Source organism: Lithobates pipiens, unplaced genomic scaffold, assembly GCF_037356315.1.
Source record: "Lithobates pipiens isolate NorthernLeopardFrog02 unplaced genomic scaffold, aLitPip1_a1.2 Scaffold_3, whole genome shotgun sequence".
Lineage (NCBI taxonomy): Eukaryota > Metazoa > Chordata > Amphibia > Anura > Ranidae > Lithobates > Lithobates pipiens.
This window is the reverse complement of record NW_027507790.1, coordinates 203,391,192-203,414,961: the sequence shown is the minus strand read 5'-3', so window position 1 is coordinate 203,414,961 and position 23,770 is coordinate 203,391,192. Positions and strand designations below refer to the sequence as shown.

The 23,770-nt window shown below is 45.3% G+C and overlaps 1 protein-coding gene across 4 annotated transcripts in view; it reads left to right on the top strand.

Moving 5' to 3' along the window:
• The window catches only part of DDX4 (DEAD-box helicase 4), a 329,051-nt gene that overhangs the window by 169,587 nt on the left and 135,694 nt on the right, over positions 1–23,770 (top strand). For all 4 annotated transcript variants that reach the window (XM_077462713.1, XM_077462714.1, XM_077462716.1 and 1 more), the window contains 2 exons: positions 22,336–22,386; positions 23,663–23,740. In XM_077462713.1, coding sequence (XP_077318839.1) covers positions 22,336–22,386; positions 23,663–23,740 — 129 coding nt within the window. The remainder of the gene's footprint in view (positions 1–22,335; positions 22,387–23,662; positions 23,741–23,770) is intronic.

Here is a 23,770-nt window from a genome sequence, read left to right as displayed (position 1 = left end):
TTAGAGAATTGATGATATTCTTGACCAGTCTTAATTTCAATTTTGAACAACGTATTGTATGTCAGTGTGTATGTGTGTATATATATGTATATATATGTGTGTGTGTGTATGTATATGTGTGTGTATATATCTATATATCTATCCCTTCTTCACATAGCTATACGTTTACCAATCCATGGTATGCTTAACCACTTAAGGACCGCCACATGGCAATGTACGTCAGCACAATGGCACCGACAGGCACATACATGTACGTGCTTGCCTTCCAGCGGGTGGGGGGGTCCGTTTCGCTTCAGGAGCGATCCGGGATGAGGGGATGGCCGTTGGTTTCTGGCCTTCCCCTCTCGATCGCTCCTGGCGAATGAGAAGCTTCCCCTGCCTGTGTAGTGTAAACACAGGCAGGGAGGAAGTGATGTCATGCTCCTCAGGGCAGGCTTGCTTGGAGAACACAATAGTAAGTGCACCAACACTACACTGACACGTAGGTACACAAATTACCCCCCCCGATCGCCCAACCCCCCCCCTCCAAGTCAGTGTCACTGTTTGCAGTGATCAATTATTTACTGATCACTGCATTTAGTATCAGTTGTGACAGTAAAAACTGTCAGGGCAGTTAGTGTTGGGTCCAGGGTAGCCCCCTATCCCCCCTCCCCCATAAAGGTTTAACCCCCTTATTGCCCCCTAGAGTTAACCCCCCCCCTTTGGCCAGTGTCACTAAGCGCAATCGTTTTTCTGATCGCTGCATTAGTGTCACTGGTGCCACTAGATAGCTAGTTTATTTTTTTAGGTTCACCGCCAGGTTTTTATAGCGCTAGGTACCCCCATATATTGCCTAATAAAGGTTTTAACTCCCTGATTGCCCCTAGAGTTAACCCTTTCACCAGCGATCACCGTTTAAGTGTCACTGGTGACGCTGGATAGCCAGTTATTTAGTTGTTTAGGTTCCCCGCCAGGTTTTTATATAGCGTCCGGGACCCCCATATATTACCTAATAAAAGTTTTAACCCCCTGATTGCCCCCAGGTAACCCTTTCACCCCCTTTTGCCAGTATCACTAAGCAATCGTTTTTTTTTTTTTTTTGATCGCTGCATTAGTGTCACTGGTGCCGCTAGGTAGCTAGTTATTTTTTATGTTCACTGCCAGGTTTTTATAGCGTTAGGTACCCCCATATACTACCTAATAAAGAATTTAATCCCCTGATTGCCCATAGTTAACCCTTTCACCAGCGATCAGTCACACTCTGATATATGCTATTGTTGTTTTGTATATAATTTCTTGTAGGTATCGTACACAGTTTTCTGATTAGTTTGTGGGATTTTCTTTACTCCCTTAACACCAATATTACTTATGCGTTTATTTTGATTTTCTGTCATTTTTTGCACAATTGAACTATTGAGCTGTTCACGGTCGCAGGAATATTGTTTTGATGATTATATGGTAGAGAACACCCGCACGGACCTTGTTCTACCACTTCTGTGACACTAGCACTTTATGCGACTTCTGGCAGCTACAACTCACCATTTCTTGCACATACGTTTTATCGAGTTGGTGATTGTTTTATACATATTATCCTATTTACCTTATTGTGTAACAGAATATTCCACACACTTTCTCACCTTTTAGCACTGGCACTTTATGCGATTTTGTCAGCGTGAACAAATCGCACTGCGATTCACTATTCTTTGTGACTGCTTTATATATATTGTTTTATTTAATCTAGGGTGTAGGTAATACTTTCATGATTCTATTTATTGTCTAGCACTGGCACTTTATGCGATTCTGTCAGTTAAAAAATCGCATTAGGGATTACTTATTCCAAGTATTGCATATTTTTTCTTTTTTTTTTTTTCTTACTCATTACATTTGTCTCCTATCTTGAATATCATCATGCTATAGTGGTGAGAGTTGTCCACCACCCCCTTATAAAAATACGCACAACTTTTTATATACCTTTCTCTTACTGTATACGGGAATATATATATATCACGCACAATCTTAGTGCCTATAGAATTTATTAAGCCTCCTAGGCCAACTCCCTATTATAGTACCGCGCATCACTACTTTTTTACCTTTTTACTCTGCTATTGGGACCCAAGCATCCCCATTTCAGTGTATGCAGCAGTACGATTATCGGATTCTTCCCTGATTAGGCGCAGGAATAACCCTTTTCTCAGCTTCTAGAATGATTTATCATAGAGTCTAGAATGCTCATGTCTCCTGGTGTGAATCCAGGGGTTTGCATCCCAGAAAATGTCATAGGTAGAATCCTTGACTTTTTGCAAATGGGGTTAAAAATGAGGCTGGCCTTGAGTACAATCAAGGGCCAGGTCTCAGCCTTATCAATATTATTTCAACATCCGCTTGCTTCACATTCTTTGGTCTGAAGCTTTATACAGGGGGTAACGCACCTTAATCTTCTGGTTAAGGCACCCTTAAACCCCTGGGACTTGAATTTGGTTGTCAGTTTCACCGATAAGTCAAATTCCCTTGGTCTTGTTGACAAGCAAGTAACATTTTCTGGTAGCAATCTCTGCTAGTGAAATAGATACGAACTACAATTCAGGGTAGTTCCACAATTCGGTTCAAGGTTATCTGCTGCTGTTTCTAATTAAAAAGTATAAATGTGCATGCACATTAGAAGTATACACTCTCTGAGACACGTTCAGCTCTATTTCTGGACGGTGTCAATATTTTATACAGAAAGATACGTCATTGCTATGTCAGTCTAATTGGTACATCTTATTGGTTAAAATACAAGAGAAATGAAGAAACTTGATGATGCTTGAATTATGGTTGAAGCTGGTTCTGTTCTCATATGCATTCTTCTAACACATGGGATGCAGGGTTCAGACGCCATCTTATAGCTCCAAACAGAGAGCTAATCTGTATACTACATAATAAGTAAGGAGTTGCATAGAAACAAGAAATTTTCAAATTCCAAAAACTCTATTAACCACTTGACCACTGGGCACTTAAACACCCTTAATAACCGGACCAATTTTCAGCTTTCGGTGCTCTCACATTTTGAATGACAATTACTCAGTCATGCAACACTGGACCTATATGAAATTTTTGTCCTTTTTTTCACACAAATGGAGCTTTCTTTTGGTGGTATTTAATCACCGCTGGGTTTTTTATTTTTTGTGCTATAAAAGAAAAAATACAGAAAATTCTGTAAAAAAATGAATTTTTCTTCATTTCTGTTATAAAATTTAGCAGATTAGTAATTTTTTCTTCATAAATTTTGGCCAAAATTTATACCACTACATATCTTTGGTAAAAATAAGTACAAATTGGTGGATATTATTTGGTCTTTGTGAAAGTTATAGAGTCCACAAGCTATGGTGCCAATATCTGAAAATTGATCACACCTGAAGTACTGACGGCCTATTTCAATTCTTGAGAACCTAACATGCCAGAAAAGTACAAATACCCCCCAAATGACCCCTTTTTGGAAAGAAGACATTCCAAGGTATTTAGTAAGAGGCATGATGAGTTTTTTTGAAGTTGTCATTTTTTCCCACAATTCTTTGCAAAATCAAGATTTTTTTTACTTTTTTTTTTTTTTTTCACAAAATTGTCATATTATCAGTTTATTTATCACACAGCATATGCATACCACAAATTACACCCCAAAACACATTCTGCTATTACTCCCGTGTACGGCGATACCACATGTGTGAGACTTTTACACAGTGTGGCCACATACAGAGGCCCAACATGCATGGAGCGCCATCAGGCGTTCTGGAGCACCCAGGACAATTCTGACATTTCTCTCCTACATGTAAAAATCATCATTTATTTGCTAGAAAATTACATCGAATCCCAAAACATTATATTTGTTTTTTTAGCAAACACCCTGGAGAATACAATGGTGGTCGTTGCAACTTTTTATCTCGCACGGTATTTGCGCAGCAATTTTTCGAATGCTTTTTTTTGGAAAAAAAACTGTTTTGTGCTTAAAAAAAAAAAAAAACACAGTAAAGTTAGCCCAATTTTTGCATAATGTGAAAGATGAAGTTACACCGAGTAAATCGATACCTAACATGCAGGGCCGCTGATAAGCCAGTACAACTGGCCCTGCTGTACCGGGCCCAGCCAGCAGGGGGGCCCGGCAATCAGAGAATAAAAGAATGCAGAGTAAAAAAAAAAAAAAAAAAAAAGTCTCAGCCAGCATCCGACTTATCTGAGCTTTTTTCATCTTTCTGGGTGCCTCCGTATTCATGTTTTGTTCTTGTGGATGTGAGGTACTATTTTTTCTATTTCGGGAGCATGTCACTTCCGCAGCCACTCCACAACTGGCTCAAGTCCCGCCCTGCACATTCCCTTCCCATGCGGAGTGATTCATCTCCTTCTGCTTAAGGCAGGAGCAGACATATAGGGGTCACCATTGAGCTTGGGCTGCATGCTGCAGGGGGCACGTGTGCCCCCCCCCCCCCCCCCCCCCCATGCCTGAATTGTTAGAGAAGTGGCTGCCTGATCCTCAGCTGATGTGTAAATCGGTGATGCAGGAACTCGATCTCACTCTTTACAGTTACACTGAAAGTGAAAGCAAAGGGAGAGCTGGCTTGCAGTGTGTACTGTGCTCTCTGCCTCCCCCTAGAGGTCAGTACCCGGCATGGAGATTGAAGGTATAGTGCTGCTGACAATTAAAACAAAAGCAACCTGTATATGTTTGTAATTATGCATGTGTGTGTGCTCAAAATCAGAGGGCAGGGAAGAGGGATTTAACCGACTATAGTAGATGGTAAATTCTCACAGTATCCCCTCAGGAAAGGAGACAATAGACCCTTCAAATGCACAGATTTTGGATATACAGTAGAAGTGAGGGGCCAATTCTGTTGAGAAAGCATGGCCAGAAATCTGTCATTTTTGTCCCCCTGTCCCAAAAAAAAGTTGCCGGCTGCTATGCAAATCTAGCCTCATGACCTCTGCCATGTGTAACAACAGGTCCTCCTTAGCAGACAGCTACCGTTTAAGAGATGTGTCTGTGTGTGCTTTTATGTGTGTGTATATTTACGTGTGTGTGTATGTATATGTGTTTGGATTTATATGTATGTATATGTGTGTGCATTTATATCTGTGTGTATGTATTTATATGCATATTTGTATATGTGCGCGTGTATACACTACTTTTAAACTTGACACCCTTTTTCTGTACGATCAGAGCTGATTTTCTTAGAGCGGTTCATAATACCAACAAGAAAACACCATTCCTCTGAAAAGCAATCCAGGCTCAGATAGCTTTTCAGAGACAGTTGACAGGCAGTAAAGAGGCAATATATTGTAACATGACTGGTAAAATGTTGATAAACACTGATCTAGAGGAACCGATCTCTCCAATTTCCTCCTGCAGCCGCTGAAAGCCTGGAAGAGGATAAGGGTGGGGCTAAAGGGGGCCCCCAGACAGGTATGCTGTATGGGGCCCCATGATTTCTATCAGCTGCCCTGCTAACATGTCACTCTTCAAAATTGCACAGGCTCGTGGAATGGCGCCAAACGTCGCTACTTAAAAATCCCCATAGGCGACGATTTAATTTTTTTTTTACTGGTTATATGTTTTGAGTTACAGAGGAGGTCTAGGGCTAGCATTATTGCTCTCGCTCCAACGTACGCAGCGATACCTCACATGTGTGGTTTGAACACCGTTTTCATATGTGGGCGGGACTTACGTATGCGTTCGCTTCTGCATGCGAGCACATGGGGACAGGGGCGCTTTAAAAAAAAATAAAAAATTATTGTTCATTTTACTTTATTTATTTTAGTTTGACATTTTTTTCCCCAAAAATAAATTTTTTGATCACTTTTATTCCTATTACAAGGAATGTAAACATCCCTTGTAATAGGAATATGGCATGACAGGTCCTCTTTACAGTGAGATGTGGGGTCAATAAGACCCCGCATCTCACCTCTAAGCTGGGAAGCCTGAAAAAAAAAAAAAAAAAAAAAAAAAATTCTGGATTTGATAGTATTGGCGAGTCGGTAGAAGCACCGGAAGGGCGGCGGGAGGGGGGGGGGGGGTGTCTATGGCTGGGTATTGCAGGGTATCACCGACTATGGCTGGGTATATCAGAGTATGGCTGGGTATCGCAGAGTATGGCGTTGCAGAGTATGGCGTTGCAGAGTATGGCGTTGCAGAGTATGGCGTTGCAGGGTATGGCGTTGCAGGGTATGGCGTTGCAGGGTATGGCGTTGCAGGGTATGGCGTTGCAGGGTATGGCGTTGCAGGGTATGGCGTTGCAGGGTATGGCGTTGCAGGGTATGGCGTTGCAGGGTATGGCGTTGCAGGGTATGGCGTTGCAGGGTATTGGCGTTGCAGGGTATTGGCGGGTGTTGCAGGGTATTGGCGGGTGTTGCAGAGCGTTGCAGACTATGGCAGACTATGGCAGACTATGGCAGACTATGGCAGACTATGGCAGACTATGGCAGACTATGGCAGACTATGGCAGACTATGGCAGACTATGGCAGAGTTTTTGCAGGGAATTGAGGGGTTAATTTTCGGTGAGCAGCGATGTGGGCACTGCAGATGCAGCCCACATCGCTGCTGACACCGATCTCCTCCCCCTCCGCTGTTCCGATCGGTACAGAGAGGGGGAGGGAGGAACCGGCGTCATAACATGACGCCGGTTTGTTTACAAGTGATCACTCCGTCATTTGACGGAGCAGCGATCACGTGGTAAACGGCCGCGACGAGCGGCCGTTTACCGTGATCCGTGATGTGGACCCGGCGGTCACGGATGCTCTCGAGTGCGCGCCCCAGGGGGCGCGCGAGAGCGGAATTCTGGGAGGACGTCATATGACGGCCTCCCACAGTTAAGAAACCGCCCTAAAGCCGTCATTCGGCTATAGGGCGGTTATTAAGTGGTTAATCACCGCTGGGTTTTTTATTTTTTGTGCTATAAAAGAAAAAATACCGAAAATTCTGTAAAAAAATATGAATTTTTCTTTGTTTTTGTTATAAAATTTAGCAGATTAGTAATTTTTTCTTCATAAATTTTGGCCAAAATTTATACTACTACATATCTTTGGTAAAAATGAGTACAAATTGGTGGATATTATTTGGTCTTTGTGAAAGTTAGAGTCCACAAGCTATGGTGCCAATATCTGAAAATTGATCACACATGAAGTACTGACGGCCTATTTCAATTCTTGAGACCCTAACATACCAGAAAAGTACAAATACCCCCCAAATGACCCCTTTTTGGAAAGACATTCCAAGGTATTTAGTAAGAGGCATGGTGAGTTTTTTGAAGTTGTCATTTTTTCCCACAATTCTTTGCAAAATCAAGATTTTTTTTCCCCCACAAAATTGGCATATTATCAGTTTATTTCTCACACAGCTTATGCATACCACAAATTACACCCCAAAACACATTCTGCTATTACTACCGAGTACGGCGATACCACATGTGTGAGACTTTTACACAGCGTGGCCACATACAGAGGCCCAACATGCAGGGAGCGCCATCAGGCGTTCTGGAGCACCCAGGACAATTCTGACATTTCTCTCCTACATGTAAAAATCATCATTTATTTGCTAGAAAATTGCATTGAATCCCAAAACATTATATATGTTTTTTTAGCAAACACTTTGGAAAACAAACAGTTTTGTGCTTAAAAAAAAAAAAAAAAAAACGGTAAAGTTAGCCCAATTTTTGCATAATGTGAAAGATGAAGTTACGCTGAGTAAATAGATACCTAACATGTCACTCTTCAAAATTGCACACGCTCGTGGAATGGCGCCATACGTCGCTACTTAAAAATCCCCATAGGTGACGATTTAATTTTTTTTACTGGTTATATGTTTTGAGTTACAGAGGAGGTCTAGGGCTAGAATTATTGCTCTCGCTCTAACGTTCGCAGCAATACCTCACGTGTGGTTTGAACATTTTCATATGTGGGCGGGACTTGCGTATGCGTTTCGCTTCTGCATGCGAGCACATGGGGACAGGGGCGCTTTAAAAAAAAAAGTTTTTTGTTCATTTTACTTTATTTTAGTTTGACATTTTTTTCCCCCCAAAAATAAATGTTTTGATCACTTTTATTCCTATTACAAGGAATGTAAACATCCCTTGTAATAGGAATATGGCATGACAGGTCCTCTTTACAGTGAGATATGGGGTCAATAAGACCCCACATCTCACCTCTAGGCTGGAAAGCCTGAAATAAAAAAAATAAAGATTGTGGCTTTGATCGTATTGGGGAGTCGGTAGAAGCACCGGAGGGCGGCGGGAGGGGGGGGGGGATGTCTATGGCTGGGTATCTCCGAGTATGGCAATTTATGGCAGGGTATTGCGGGTGTTGTTGCAGAGTATTGGTGGGTGTTGCAGAGTATTGCAGGGTTAAATTTCGGTGAGCAGCGATGTGGGCACTGCAGATGCAGCCCACAGCGCTGCTGACACCGATCTCTTCCCCCTCCGCTGTACCATTCGGTACAGAGAGGGGGAGGGAGGAATCGGCATCATAACATGACGCTGGTTTGTTTACAAGTGATCATTTGACGGAGCGATCACGTGGTAAACGGCCGCGACGAGCTGGGTCCTGTGGACCCGGCGGTGGAATTCTGGGAGGACGTCATATGACGGCCTCCCAGAGTTGAACAACCGCCCTGTAGCAGTCATTCGGCTATGGGCCGGTTAAGTGGTTAAGGCTTACCTGTAGGTCCAAGAAATATCTCCTAAACCTACACAGTTTAGGAGATATTTGCCGAAAAACAGGCACCGCTGTCTACGGCGCATGTGCCGTAGACAGTGGCGCGCAGGCGCACTGAGCACGCTGTTGTCAACGGCGATATGCCGCGAGTGGCGGCCCCCGTGCACATGCCCGGGAATGACGTCAAAGCGGCTTCGCCGAATGATAGCAGCGGAGCAGCGAGATCTACCAAGAAGATGAATGTGCCGGACTACAGGGGACAGCGGTGACTTCGCTGGCTCCTGTGTCAGGTAAGTGACACGTAATAGACTACTATGCGATGCATAGTAATCCATTATGCTTTACCTTTGCAGGTAATGAAAGAGGAAGTAAACGCATCAGGGTTTACTTCCTCTTTAAAGATTCTATCCACCAGGTGTGTCCTGCCTTAAGCTTATGCATATGTGTAGAATCATATGGTTAAAAAATTGGTCATCTGAAGAACCATGTATAAACTTCCTAACCGGGTTCCCTTTTCATGGGGAGCGGCTATTTGGAGAAGACTTGGACAAATATATCCAAACAATTTCTGGTGGGAAAAGTACTCTTTTTGCCAGTCAAAAGAAGGTATAAACACCTTTCATTTATCATTCATACATTAATCTTTCATCACCTTCATTCATCTTTTCCTTGCGCCAAGGGCTTCCGCCTCTAGGCAGTGGCAACGGCCTCCGACGTCAGACTCTAGAGGAAAATCTCGGGGTCAGACCCTGGCTCAAAAGAAGTCCTGGGGTCGGAAACCTGCAAAGCAGAATCCTAAAGCCTCAATATGAATAGGCAACCCCCCTCACCAAGGTCGGGGGAAGACTTCTGCAGTTTTCAGAAGTCTTCTTCTGAAAAGTATGTGCCCACCCAAGTTGTCATCACATTCAGGAAGATATCACACCATTCCTCCTGCCTATATTTCTTCTCCATGCAGCCCAGTCCCCTGCAGTGGCAATGACATCATCAAATTCAACTTATATGCCTGGACTCCCCCGTGTCCTTGGATCACCGCTTCCCCCTCTGTACTTGCATACTGCTCTGCCGGTACTGGCAGCTGTTCTTCAGGCCCCGGCTGCTGGTAACGCTGTAAACATTGAGTGAGAAGGGTGATCTGCCTGCTCACCATCCCCCTATCTCCATTCCAGCCGCCGATGTTGGAGAGTCTGACAGAACGCATGGAATTCTCTGGCTCGCCCACGGACTGTAGCCATCAGATATTCAGAAGAGAAGTGAGTGGGGCTGACATCAGAGAAAAGGCATGGGAGGAAAGAGGTGGGCGGGGCTGACGTGTGGAGAGAGGCGTGTGGGTCTAACTTCAGGAGATGTTAGAGGGAGAGGCTGGCTGGGCAATCACATGAACGGTATAGAAGACACAAACTGAGCAATGAGGTAACGCAAGATGCTCTCTCCTGGGGAGGGCGGGACGGGCAATTTATTTTCCTGGTCGCATGCATCGATGCTGCATTGGGGACAACTTAATCGCGATTCTGCGATGAATTTCAGCACCGCTAATAGGAAGTGAACTTCCTGGATTGGGTATACCAGTGTCCACCACCTGAAGGTGGCCTATGACCCATTAAGTAATTATGGCTCTTGGTCAAATGATGTACTTCAAGAAAAGGATTTTACAGGTAGGCTGTTATAAAAATCCTAATTTTTTATTTATTTTTTTGCTAGAAAATTACATAGAACCCCCAAACATTATATATATACACACACACACACACACATTTTATTTATTTTTTAGCAGAGACCCTAGAGAATACAATTGCGGTCATTACAACTTTATATCTCGCACAGTATTTGCACAGCAATTTTTTTAAACACCGTTTTTCTCACTTTCACCGACTGACACAGCTCCTTTCTTAGACCATCGGGTTGTGACGCCACCTTCAGGAGCGGAATAGGCAGAACATTTTATAACAAAACCATTACTTTCTAGTTCCGCCCAAGGGGCGGTCCCTTAGGTAACAAGCCCCCGCCTCCCCCCCCCACGCCTACTTCCTGCAACGTCAGTTTTTTTCTCCCTAGGGAAGAAGGACCTAGGAACCCTGTGGGCCTATTGGTCCATGTATTTTTTCTGCATAAGTTTGCATTTTGCGGAAGATTAAGATCCTGTGATATGCTTTCAGCAGCCGGCTGGGTGACAGGCTGGATACCCTCATCCTTTTGGTCTCCCTAGCCTGGCCAGTGAGTGTGTGCAGACCAGAGCTCCGTGCTGGGTCAGCCACTACATACCCCCCAGCTCCAGCCATTACGGCCAGTGGGCGTAATGCCCCGGGGCACACATATGACCGGGCTACTGATGTCTGCATCACAGTGTGTGGGGCCAGCAGCCACCCCGTACTGATTGAAGAGTGGGTCTGTGATGGAATGTTCCCCAGCTCGTCAGGACAGGCAAGTACAGCTCTCCCTGCCTCGGTGGGGCTGAGCAGCTGGGAGGTCCCTCACCTCCCTCTTCTCTACCTGTCCCCATCTTCGCTCCCCCTACCTGTGGGGGATGTTGCATATGAAATGGATACGAACTACAATCTAGTTCAAGGTTATTTGCTGCTGTTTCTAATTAAAAAGTATAAATGTGCATGCACATTTGAAGTAAACACTCTCTGAGACACGTTCAGCTCGGTTACTTCTAACTTCTGATTTATTTCTGGGCCGTGTTAATATTTTATACAGAAAGCTACGTCATTGCTATGTCAGTCTAATTGGTACATCTTATTGGTTAAAATACAAGAGAAATGGAGAAACTTGATGCTTGAAGTTTGGTTGAAGCTGGTTCTCTTATCTCATGCATTCTTCTAATGTGTGGGATGTAGGGGGTAGATGCCACCTTTAATTCCAAACAGAGAGTCAATCTGTATACCACATAAGTAAGGAGTTGCATAGAAACATGTATACACATAAGGAAATAGACCTTTTCTGATTATCATGTACATTAGATTCTTTCACACAGGCTGCTGAGCGGTGTGTATGTCATTGACAGGGGCTCCCTGGGGGGGGGGCTTTTACCTGGGGTGGGGACTGCACTGGGAAGCTGTGCCCTAGAGGTCTCTCCCCTGGGTTTCTGGAGGCTGTGTCTGCTGATCACTGTAGCGCTGTTTGCCGCCATTTCCTCTGCCTTTTTTCACTGTCCTTCATTGCATACAGTGTTTGGCCAATTTTGGTGTGACCAGGGAGCAGCATGGTCTGACTCCATTTTACTGTAGTCCGGTGACCATTTTCCCTGTGTTTATGTCCTTTATACTGGGCGCTTGGCGGCCATTTTGTTGAAGCCTGAACACGTTCATGTTCAGCGCTGTACAGTGGGGCTCAGCACAGCACTGTTTTCTCTCACAAACATCTGGGAGCTGACACAGGCACACCTAGCTGGACAGCGCAGAACTCGGTCAGGGTGGTGAGTCCTGCAGTGGGGGCCCCTCAGCCTGCAGCAGTTAGGAGGGTGGGACCATCACTGTCCTAAGTCTCCAACAGGTGGCAGACAGGGTAGGATTAGCATGGCTTCAGAAACTGGTGATTCTTCCCCTGAAAGCCAGGCAATCGCAACCGGTTCGTCTGCAGACAGTGCAATTCCTCTGGACACATTGTTGGCGGGCCTTAATACAGTCATTGCCAAGATGGAGGCGGCGCGTTGGTGCAAAGGTGGTAAAAACGACGGGGAGAGCTGACGCAGACTCGGGCCCCGCTTAGGCTGGTGACATGCTTTGTCATTTCAGATGATGCTGACCAGGACCGATCAGACAGTAAGGATGAGTCCCCGCCCGGGTCCGTGCGCGATAAAGAGCTTGTTGGAGCACTTATCACGGCTGTACGTGATACCCTGAAAATTCAGGAGACAGCAGATCCCTCTGCTGATGTAGTGGGTCCCTTTTGGGTCCCATAAGCTAGCCCGTACACCCTAAGGTGTTTCCGTATCTGACTTATTTCAATAAGTTCATATAAAAGGAATGGGAAAGACTGCAACTGACCTTTTCGGTCCCCAAATACATGGCAGTGTGTTAACCCTTTGAGGAGAGCCTTCTCAAAAAAATGGTTGACTCCTCCAGTCGTGGACCCCCCAGTATCCAGGTTAAACCAAGTAACCACGATCCTGGTAGAGAGGACTCCTGCCTTTATGGACCCCACGGACAGGAAGGCCGAGGCAGTGGCCCGTTCCTTGTTTACGGTTGTGGGGTCAGCAATGTGACCAGTACTGGCATTAGCACTTGTGTCACAGACACTTGCTGAGTGGACAAAACTTTTGCACCGTGAATTGGGGGAGCAACAGGCTACTGTCTGTGTGGAGCTAGCAGACCAGTTGGTGCAAAGGCCTTTAAGTACGTTTGTGATACGCCCCTGGATACCCTCCCTCTGTTATCCAGGGCTTCAGTGTCAGCAGTGGTGTTGAGGCGCCTGATTTGGCTAAAATGCTGGTCAGCTGACCAGGCATCCAAAAGAGCCCTGATGGATTTACCCTTCCTTGGCGAGTGGCTATTTGGAGCCTCGTTGGTTGACATTATTAAAAATGCCACAGGTTTTAAGAGTACCCTACTCCCACAGGCCAGGAAGGCTAAGGAGCTACTTTGTGGGCAAGGGCCCTCATTTTCCACTCATGGCTTTTTCGTCCGCCCGGGGCTTCGGCGAAACGTCCCCAGCCCGACAGGATGACTTCTGAAGCACAAAAACGTCCCTGGAACCGCAAGCCTGCGAGCAAAAGTGCTACCGCATGAAGGTTTGCCCCTACCCGCAACACGGGTGGGGGGTTGCCTTTGGGAGTTTGCAGCCCGGTGGGCCTCTCGGCTATCCGACCAATGGGTCTGCGATCTGATTTCCTCTCTTGGCCACAAAACAGATTCTTCCCCCTCCAGCATACCCATACTCCCGGCTCGCCGGGAGGCCCTAATGGGGGCGCTAAGGGACCTGCTGAAGTCATAGGGTGATAGTACCTGTTCCAGCGCCAGATAGATTCCAGGGGTTCTTGAATCTGTAGTCCCCAAAAGGAAATGGTATGTCCAATCTTGGACCTAAAAGCCCTCAATTACTTTGTAAAAGTATAGAGGTTCAAAATGGAATCAGTTGGCTCAGTAGTCGCTGCACTCCATCAATGGGTCTCCCTGGCATCTTTGGACATCCAGAATGCGTACCTGCACATACCCATATGCCTTCGGCATCAGAAGTTTCTGCAATTTGCAGTTGGGGAAGCCCACTACCAGTTTGTGGTTCTCCCTTTTGGCTTGGCATCAGCCCCCCCGAGTCTTTACCAAGGTATTGGCTCCTGTTTTGGCATTGCTGCGACAACGCGGGATCACGATCGTAGGTTACATAGACTATCTCCTCCTGAGAGAATCTTCTACCTCAGAATTAGAGGAGGATGTGGCGATCACAATGCAGACTCTACATTCGGGTGGCTGTTGAACCTAAACGAGTCGGTGATCGTACCGACTCAGCATTTGGAGTACCAAGGCTTACTGCTGGACTCCATGGAAGTGAGTGTTTCTCCCTTCAGACAAGCTGCAGACTCAGCCACGGTAAAACTGTTGATGAACTGCAGATGGTCATCGCTACGCTTCTGCATGCGCATCCTGGGACTCATGGTGGCCTCATTCGAGGCAGTACCGTATACCCAGTTTCACACCAGAGCCTTGCTGAAAAAGATCCTGAAGAAATGGGACAAATCTCAGTTATCCCTGGATCGACAGACACGGGTGAGCCAGTTAGTCTGGGATTCACTGCTCTGGTGGCCTAGTTCCCCGGCACTTTGGTCCGGGAAGTAATTCCTACCTCTGAATTGGACAGTGATCACAACGGACGCCAGCCTAACGGGCTCAGATGGAGTAATGGGAGTTCAGTCTACCCTGGGCCTCTGGTTGGAGAAGGAATCCAAGTTGCCGATCAATGTGCTTGAGCTGCGAGCGATCAGGCTATGTCTCTCCACATGGTCGATAAGACTTTGAGGGTGTCTCATCAGGATCCAGTCAGACAATGCCATGGCGGGGGCATATGTTAATCATCGAGGAGGAACAAGAAGCTCAGCCAGAGAACGGGAGGTCGCTCACATCCTTCAGTGGGCAGAGCGACATGTATCGGCCATTTACATCCCGGGAGTGGAGAACTGGCAGGCGGAAATACCTAAATTGCCAGATGCTGGACCCAGGAGAATGGGTGTTAAATCTGGAGGTGTTAAGGCTACTGTGCCTGCAATCGGGGACACCAGACGTTGATCATCTGGCCTCCAGTCTCAATCGGAAGGTGCCGAGATTCGTGTCCAGGACAAGAGATCCTTTGGCAGACGTGCTGGTGGTTCCGTGGGGTCAGTACCAGCTGATCTATGCCTTTCCTCCGCTAAAACCATTACCACGTCTGCTTCGCGGAGTGGAGGCTGAGGGGATTCCAGTAATTCTGATTGCCCAGATTGGCCCCAGCATCCCTGGTACGCTGACCTAGTGCGCCTGGTGGCTGACGCCCCCTGATGACTGCCATTAGGAGAGGACCTGCTGTCCCAAGGTCCGATTCTCCATCTTGTTTTACTGTCGCTGGTTTTAACGGCATGGCTATTGAGAGCCAGGTATTGAGGAACCGGGCCCTTTCGAACTTGGCGATTCCAGCTATGTCGAGAGCACGGTAATAATCTTATAAGATATATCATCATACCTGGATACATCTCCATGTGTGAGGAGAAAGGTTGGCGTCTGCGCTCCTATTCTATATCCAGGATCCTGCTGTTTTTACAGCAAGGGGTAGACCAGAAATTGGCTTTAAGCACCATTAAAGGACAAATATCGGCTTTGGCTGTCTTTTTTTTTTTTTTTTTCCAGCAACCCCTGGCGTCTAACTCTCTAGTGAGCACTTTTGTTCCAGGGTTCCGACATGTAGTTCCTCCGGTGCGCCCACCGTTACCCCCGTCGGATCTGAATCTGGTGTTATTGGCGCTTCAGAAAATTTCAGAGATACCTCTGTTGACCCTTTCCCAGAAAGTGTTCTTTCTAGTGGCTATTACATCCGCCAGGAGGGTTTGCAAGTTGCCCTATCTGGTTATCCACAAGGATAAGGTGGGGTTGCCTACGCAACCTTTTCTGCGGAAGGTGGTTTCGGCGTTCCACATCAATGAAGACACTGTGTTACCATCTGTGTCCTAAACAGACACATCCTAAAGAGGTAGCCCTCCATTCCCTGGACGTCTTCCGGCTCTGAAGGTGTATTTGTCGGCTACGGCTTCCTTTCGCAAGTCAGACTCCTTGTTTTTGGTCTGAAAAAAGGCATGGCTGTCTGGCCGGCCACCATTTCAAGATGGATCAGACAGATTGTAGTACAGGCCTACACCTTGAAGGGGCAGGTGCCCCCCTTACAGGTCACGGCCCACTCCACAAGGGCGATTGGTACTTCTTGGGCCTTCCAACAGGTGTGTAAAGCGGGAACTTGGTCATCTGTTTACACCTTTCCAAATTCTATAAGATAGATGTCAGTGCATCGGCTGATGTCTGTTTTGGCCCAAAAGTTTTGCAGACGGCTGTGTAATTTGCAATTGCATTTTTCCTGTTTTTTTGTTAAAAAAAAGTTACTTTTAAGTAAATGCTCTGTTGCATTTGTTACTGCAAGTTTTCGAGGTGCTTTGTAAGGTAGTGACTCCGTTTGAGGAGTACTCTTACCCAAAAAAATAAAAAAAAGTTCTATGCTGTTCCCACGCTCTGTGTTGTGGGTGAAGTTTTATACGGTTTCCTACATGCCATTGTGGGTGAATTTTTTCTGCTTTTACCCATCCCTCGTTTTGCACTGATTGGGGATGTCCTGATGGTCTAAGAAGGGAGCTGTCATTCTGTTAACGTAAGAGAAAATAGGATTTTTTGTACTCATCATAAAATCCTTTTCTCTGTAGTTCAGTGACTGACACGGCATCCTCCCCTCCTATATTTTACATTATACTGCTTGTTGGCGTACTGAAGCTGCAGGAAGCAGGCTGGGGGGTTGTTACCTAAGGGACCGCCCTTGGGCGGAACTAGAACGTTCTGGTTTTGTTATAACATGTTAACATGTTCTGCCTAGTCCTCTTATGAAGAAGGATTTTTACGGAGAGTACAAAAAATCCTATTTTTGAGGTGGGGGAGGGGGTTGGGGGACAGTAACGTTAGCCAATTTATTTGCATAACGTGAAAGATTAAGTTACGCTGAGTAAATAGATACCTAACATAGTTTCATAGTTGGTGAGGTTGAATAAAGACACCAGTCCATCCAGTTCAACCTGAGTGAGTGTATACAATTGTCCCTATCCCTGTACATTGCACACTCACATTGGTCCCTACCCTCAAGGAACCCACAATCCAAGGTCCTCATTTATATATTAGGGCCAATTTTGGACAGAAGCCAATTAACCTACCTGCATGTCTTTTGGAGTGTTGGAGGAAACTGGAGTACCCGGAGGTAACCCACGCAGGCACAGGGAGAACATGCAAACTCCAGGCAGGCAGCGTCATGGTTGGGATTCAAACCAGTGACGCTTCTTACTGCTAGGTGAGAGTGCTAACCACTACACCACTGTGCCATCCCAATGTCACACTTCAAAATTGCACACGCTTGTGGAATGGAGCCCAACATCGGTATTTAAAAATCCCCATATGCAAAGCAAAACATTTTTTACTGGTTACATATTTTCGAGTTAGAGAAGGTCTAGGGCTAGAATTATTTCTCTCGCTCTAACGTTCGTGGCGACACCTCATGTGGTGTTGAATACAGTTTTCATATGCAGGAGGGACTTGCGTATGCGTTCGCTTCTACGTGTGGAGCACACAGGGAGCACTTCAAGTAAACCTTTTTTTTTTTTGCCAATTTTACTTAGTTTGACAGTTTGGTCAAGAAGACCCCCCCCCCCCCCCCCCCCCCCCCGCCCCATTTCACCTCCTAGGCTGGGAAGCCCAAAATCAAAAAAAAGAAAATAGAGATAATAGAGACTCCGGCAACTAACTGGTTGCCGGAAAGCTCTATGGTAAACATCCAGGGTCGGTGGAACCATTCCCCAAGTCACCAATTTCAGAGGGGAGTCTGTAAAGCCATCGGCAGGGATTTAATCCCCTCTTGCCACCTGTAAGAACGATCAATCAGCTGACCAGCCGCTATGAGCATTCTTATTGGTGTAGGGAGTCACCTGCAGCTACATGCATCATTCAGCCAGTATTCAGATATACCCCACACAGCCCAGACGTCATGATGGCTAGCCGTCCGCAAATGGTTAAGAGTTTGACATTTGCCATTGGAACTTTGCTGAATTTTAACTTATCTGTAAATTCTGTATCTTGGGAGTGTAGCACAGGCCGTCCTACCTTCTATTCCTGGTTTTCTGCAGTGATTGTTTTTGCAGCCACCCAGCTCCCACTTCCTCCCCTGGCGTCGGAAGGAAGATCATCTCTCCCTCTCCCCCTTCCCTGCAATCTTCTGGAACACTTCCCACTTCCCAGAAGAAGATTGCCTGGCGAGGGGGACATGAGCAATGCTTCCTGCACTCACATCTCTGGGACAGGTGAGTGTCTGATTATAAGTCAGCAGCTACACTTTTTGTAGTTGGTGACTTTTAACCACTTCCATACAGGGCATTTTCACCCCCTTCCTGCCCAGGCCAATTTTCAGTTTTCAGCGCTGTCGCGTTTTGCGTGAAAATTGTGCGGCCATGCAATACATTTTTATAATTTTTCTCCCCCAAATAGAGCTTTCTTCTGGTGGTATTTGATCACCTCTGTGTTTTTGTTTTTTCTTGCGCTATAAACCAAAGAAGAGTGACAAGTTGGAGAGACTATTTTTTGCTATGATAAATATCCCAATTTTTTAAAATTTAAATAAATTTTTTCCTTAGTTTAGGCCGATATGTATTCTACATATTTTTGGTAAAAAACACAATAAGCGTAAATTGGTTTGCGTAAAAGTTAGTGTCTACAAAATAGGGAATAGATTTATGCCATTTTTTTTTATTCTTTACTTGTAATGGCAGTGATCTACGATTTTTATCGTGACTGACATTGTGGCATACACACTTGACACTATTTTAAGATCGTTCACATTTATACAGCGATCAGTGCTATAAAATGCTCTGATTACTGTATAACTGTCACTGGCAGGGAAGGGGTTAACTGTTACCTAGGGAGTGATTCTAACTGTAGGGGGAGGGCACTCACAAGGGGAGGAGACCGATCAGTGTTCCTCTACTGGGATTACATGATCGGTCTCCTCTCCCCTGGCAGGACATTGATCTGTCGTGGATCCACGTCCCGGCTCTGTTACCGGCAATCGTGGGTGCCTGGCGGACATCGCGCCCGCCGGGCACATGCCCCATAGACGCCTGGAAGCCCAGGACGTGATATGACGCCTGCCCAAGATGGGAGGTCCCTCCTGTGGATGTCATTTGACAATAGGCAGGATGTGAAGTGGTTAACCACTTAATGACCAGCGCACGACGATGTACGTCCTATTTTTGAAGAGGGATATCTCAGTAACGGCAGCAACTACTGCCACAACCGAGATATCCATCTCTTCAGGCACCGGTCGTCTGTACGATAACGGTGGTCTCTGCGGCGGATTCGCAGCGAGATCACCGCTATCGGCGGCCGGAGAGGTGCCACCCCCTCCCGCACCTTTTGTTGCATTTTAGTCCAAGTATGAGGACTTTTCGGCCCCAAATCTCATATTTAAGAGGACCTGTCATGCTTTTTTTCCCATTACAATGGATGTTTACATTCCTTGTAATAGGAATAAAAGTGATCAGTTTTTTTTAAAAAAAACGTTTTTAAAAACACCCCGTCACGACGAGCTTACGCAGAGAAGCGAGTGCATACGTGAGTAGCGCCCGCATATGAAAACGGTGGTCAAACCACACATGTGAGGTATCGCCGCGATCGGTAGAGCGAGAGCAATAATTCTAGCCCTAGACCTCCTCTAACGCGCAAAATGCAACCTGTACAATTTTTTTAAATGTCGCTTATGGAGATTTTTGAGGCTAAAAGTTTGACGCCATTCCACGAGTGGGCGCATTTTGAAGCGTGACATGTTGGGTATCAATTTACTCGGCGTACCATTATCTTTCACAATATAAAAACAATTGGGCTAATTTTTACTGTTGTCTTATTTATTTTTTATTCAAAAAAGTGAATTTTCTCCAAAAAAAAAGTGCGCTTGTAAGACGGTTGGCGAAAATACGGTGTGAAAAAAAGTATTTCAATGACCGCCATTTTATTCTCTAGGGTGTTAGAAAAAAACCAATATAAAATGTTTGGGGGTTCTAAGTAATTTTCTAGCAAAAAAAACTGTTTTAAACATGTAAACACCAAATCTGAAAAGAGGCCTGGTCCTTAAGTGGTTAAATGTGGAACTCCTATTTAAGGTTGAAATACAGTTTATAGTGCAGCACCTCCCCAGGGCTCCCCTTTTACTCACCTGAGCCCACTCTTTACAGCGCTGAGAATGAGTACACCAGCTCCAGCCGGTGTCTTGGGTCCTGATTGGATAGATGCAGGGGTAGGCAACTTTTTTGCACAAAAAATATTTTCAAAAGAAATTGAGCGATAAAGTTTTATACCAAAAAAAATTAAACTTCACGCACTATATCACAAAAAGGATTTTTTTATAACCACTTTGAGTTAGAAATTAACGTCCTGGACTCATGCCTCAGATCAGCCCCAATTCCTGCAACTCCATACCTCAGATGAGTGCCCCCCCCCCCACACATCTGCCCCACCGCTGTACCCCCTGCACATCTGCTCCACCGCTGTACCATCTTCTCGCACATCTGCCCCACCGATGTACCCCCCTGCACATCTGCCCCACCGCTGTACCATCTTCTCTCACATCTGCTGTACCATCTTCTCACACATCTGCCCCACCGCTGTACCATCTTCTCTCACATCTGCTGTACCATCTTCTCACACATCTGCCCCACCGCTGTACCATCTTCTCACACATCTGCCCCACCGCTGTACCATCTTCTCACACATCTGCCCCACCGCTGTACCATCTTCTCACACATCTGCCCCACCGCTGTACCATCTTCTCACACATCTGCCCCACCGCTGTACCATCTTCTCACACATCTGTACCCCCCTACTTTTTTGTCTCACCTCTGTACTCCCCTGCTCATCTTGCCCAAAGCAGAAGCCCCCCCACGGCTCATCTGGCCCAATGCAGAAACCCTCCCTCTTAACACCCTCGCCCCCCACACTCATCTGGCCCAACGCTGAACCCCCAGGTCACCTGGCCCAACTACTGTGGGGAACCTTTGCTTCCCTCCCTTTCTGCAAGGGGGACCATTTTGTGCGCTCCTAGAATTGCAATGTTGCCAGGCCTCACATTTCTTGGGATCCACACATTGGCCCTCGTTTTCTGTACTGACTTCGCCAACCGGTCGCTACCATTTTGACTTCTGGAGTGCCTTACAGCTCCTACACTTTTTGAAATTCCTTCCGCCCCCGGACAATTTCCAATGACCGTTTTACTCCTTTTGAACAAATTTGTGAGGCGATGGGTCCCCTTCCTCATTCAATCTCGCAAATGTACGCACTACTGAAAGCTCCACCTGATGACTCTGCTCCCCTCTTCACACGGAAGTGGTAACTGACGTTAAATAAGACTTTTTTTCACAATACAGGCAGATTATATGCTTTGCTTTTAAAAGCCTCCATCTATACACATGCCAAAGAAACCAATTTTAAACCAATTTCTGACGGGATGGTACTGTTCGCCCTCAATACTTCATAAATATTTCCCTTCAAACCCTGACAGTTGCTGGAGATGCCAGGAAGAAAACTGCTTTTTACTTCATGTTTGGTCCTGTTCCGGAATTGGAGCGCTTCTGAAGGGAGGTACATCGCATTTCTCAGAAATTCACCATTACATCCTTCCACCCTGCTCTTTATCCTACATGTGTCGCCTATTCCTCAGCAAACATACAACAAATCACTTCTTCGACATCTTTTTAATGCTGCCAGATCGTGCATTGCGATTCACTGGGGAGAATCCTGACCTCCCTCTCTCGCTTTGGCTCTTGAAAATTGAAGAGGTTAAAAAGATGGTAGACCTGTTTCTTTCTGCCCAAAGTAGGCATGAGACTTAGTTCAAAGCCTGGGTCCATTGGAACACATATTCACATTCTCGGGGGAAGGAAAGTCCTGCTTTGCATCTGAGGATACTAAGACACGGTCCCCTAATGTTCTTGGGGGGTCTTCCAACTCTGTCGGCAACTGCATCTTTCTCACTATTTCCCCAACCCCCACCCTTTCCCTATTGTTTCTCCTCTCCCCCTTTCCCTACTGTTGTCTCTCCCACCCGTACAGTTCTCTAGTTCATATCTTTCCTTTTCACTTGATTTAATGTACAACTGCTTTATCTCTGCATTCATGGTGGCAGTGGAGGCAACCTCTTATACTATTTTAAGCTCTGTAGATTTTGTTATTGCTGGGTGTTCCGTCGCATGGTCACCCATGCATATAATGCTAATTATAACTGATGTTCTTCTGGTTAGTACTGGTTCTCTTTAGGGTCACCTTATGCATGCATCTGTCTAATGTGATTTACTGCTCTGTGTTTGCGGAATATTTTAAATAAAACATTTCAAAAAAGTAGTGATAAAAATTCCTTCATATACCATATAGTTAAAAAAATATATATATGGAAAGTGAAAAAATTTGACTTTGGTTTGTCAATTTATATAGGATTTGGTAACGAAGATGGAAATGAACAGAGAGGTTTTAGTAGTAATGATGGTAAGTGCATCTTCCTTTTTTTTTTTTTTTTTTTTTTTTTTTTTTTTTTTAAAGCTGCATTAATTCTACTGACCTCTCTTGGAAATGCTACGTTTGTGGCTTGCTTGGCTACATGCCATTGCTGCTCAATAACCCCATTACTGTGCAATTTGATCCTTGCAGGGCCTTTTATTGGCGTAGGACTTGCCAAAACCTTTGTCTTCGATGTACTTCCAGTGGTCTCCCTTAACCACCCCTAGGATGACTTTGTTATACTGTAAATGGAATGCACATCCACCATCCTTGACTGGGGAGAATTGTTTGATAGTCCCCACAATGACCTCTGCTAGGAAACGATTCCTCCAAAAATCTTCCTGAGGTCAAGTTACTCCCAGCATATTTTCTTTACCTTATTTTAGGAGCCTGCTGGTGACCAGACCCTATACCTCTCCTCTCCTTCCTCTGTCCTCCATTTCCTTCCATAATTCCCAGCCTGCTCCCCCCCCCCCTTTTTTAATTTTTTCTTGTCTTTGTTACCTTCAGCTTTTTCCCATATTAATATTTCATGCCTGGTATGAAATCTGTCAATATAGTATCTCGTGAGCTGTTGATCACTGGCGAATTATCCTGTTAAACATTTTCCAATATTGATTGGCTTGAATGGAAATATCTACTTTAACTGTAAAAGCTTTGCTATATCGTACCGTATCTGCTATTGTGTATGTGTCTTGTGGTGTTTTTTTAATGCTGTTCAAATTGAATCACACTAGAGATAGTCTGTGTATATATATTTATGTTCTGCAGCTTGACCAGATACTTCTGTATGGCGTTCTTTAAAACTAAGTGCACTGAGCTGCACTATTTTTCTGTACAGCTTTGTTCACCAAAGGTGAAGTTGTGTTAATCGAAATGTGTGCAAAGCAATGAACTGCCTCATCTGATTGAGGCAGAACCTTTAGTTAAAGCACGGTATGTATGTATACCACAAACCGCTAGACCATAAAATGCAAAAAACCAAAGATTGGCGTTTAGATGACATGGTTTATACCCAAAACTGGCAAGCCGCATGCATTTGCTAGCTACCAACTGGCATACGCATGCAGTCAGTAGCCAAAAAAAGGAGTGCGTTTAGAGTAATTATGGTGAAATTTATTAACTAGTTTAGCAGAGAAGGAGGTATGTTGGCAATGTTTTTAATTACTGATAACAATTGAGATCTTTAAATTGTTTGTCGCATACCATGAGACTTAGATTTTCTGCTGTAAGCTTGCGCTTTTAAATACATTTTTATTGGTAGGTTTTAACAATGAAAATTCTGGCTTTGGAAGTGGAAGGAGAGGCAGTAGAGGTGGCAGCAGAGGTGGTTCATTTTCTGGTAAGTGTGTAAGTTTCCAAGCTATAGGAA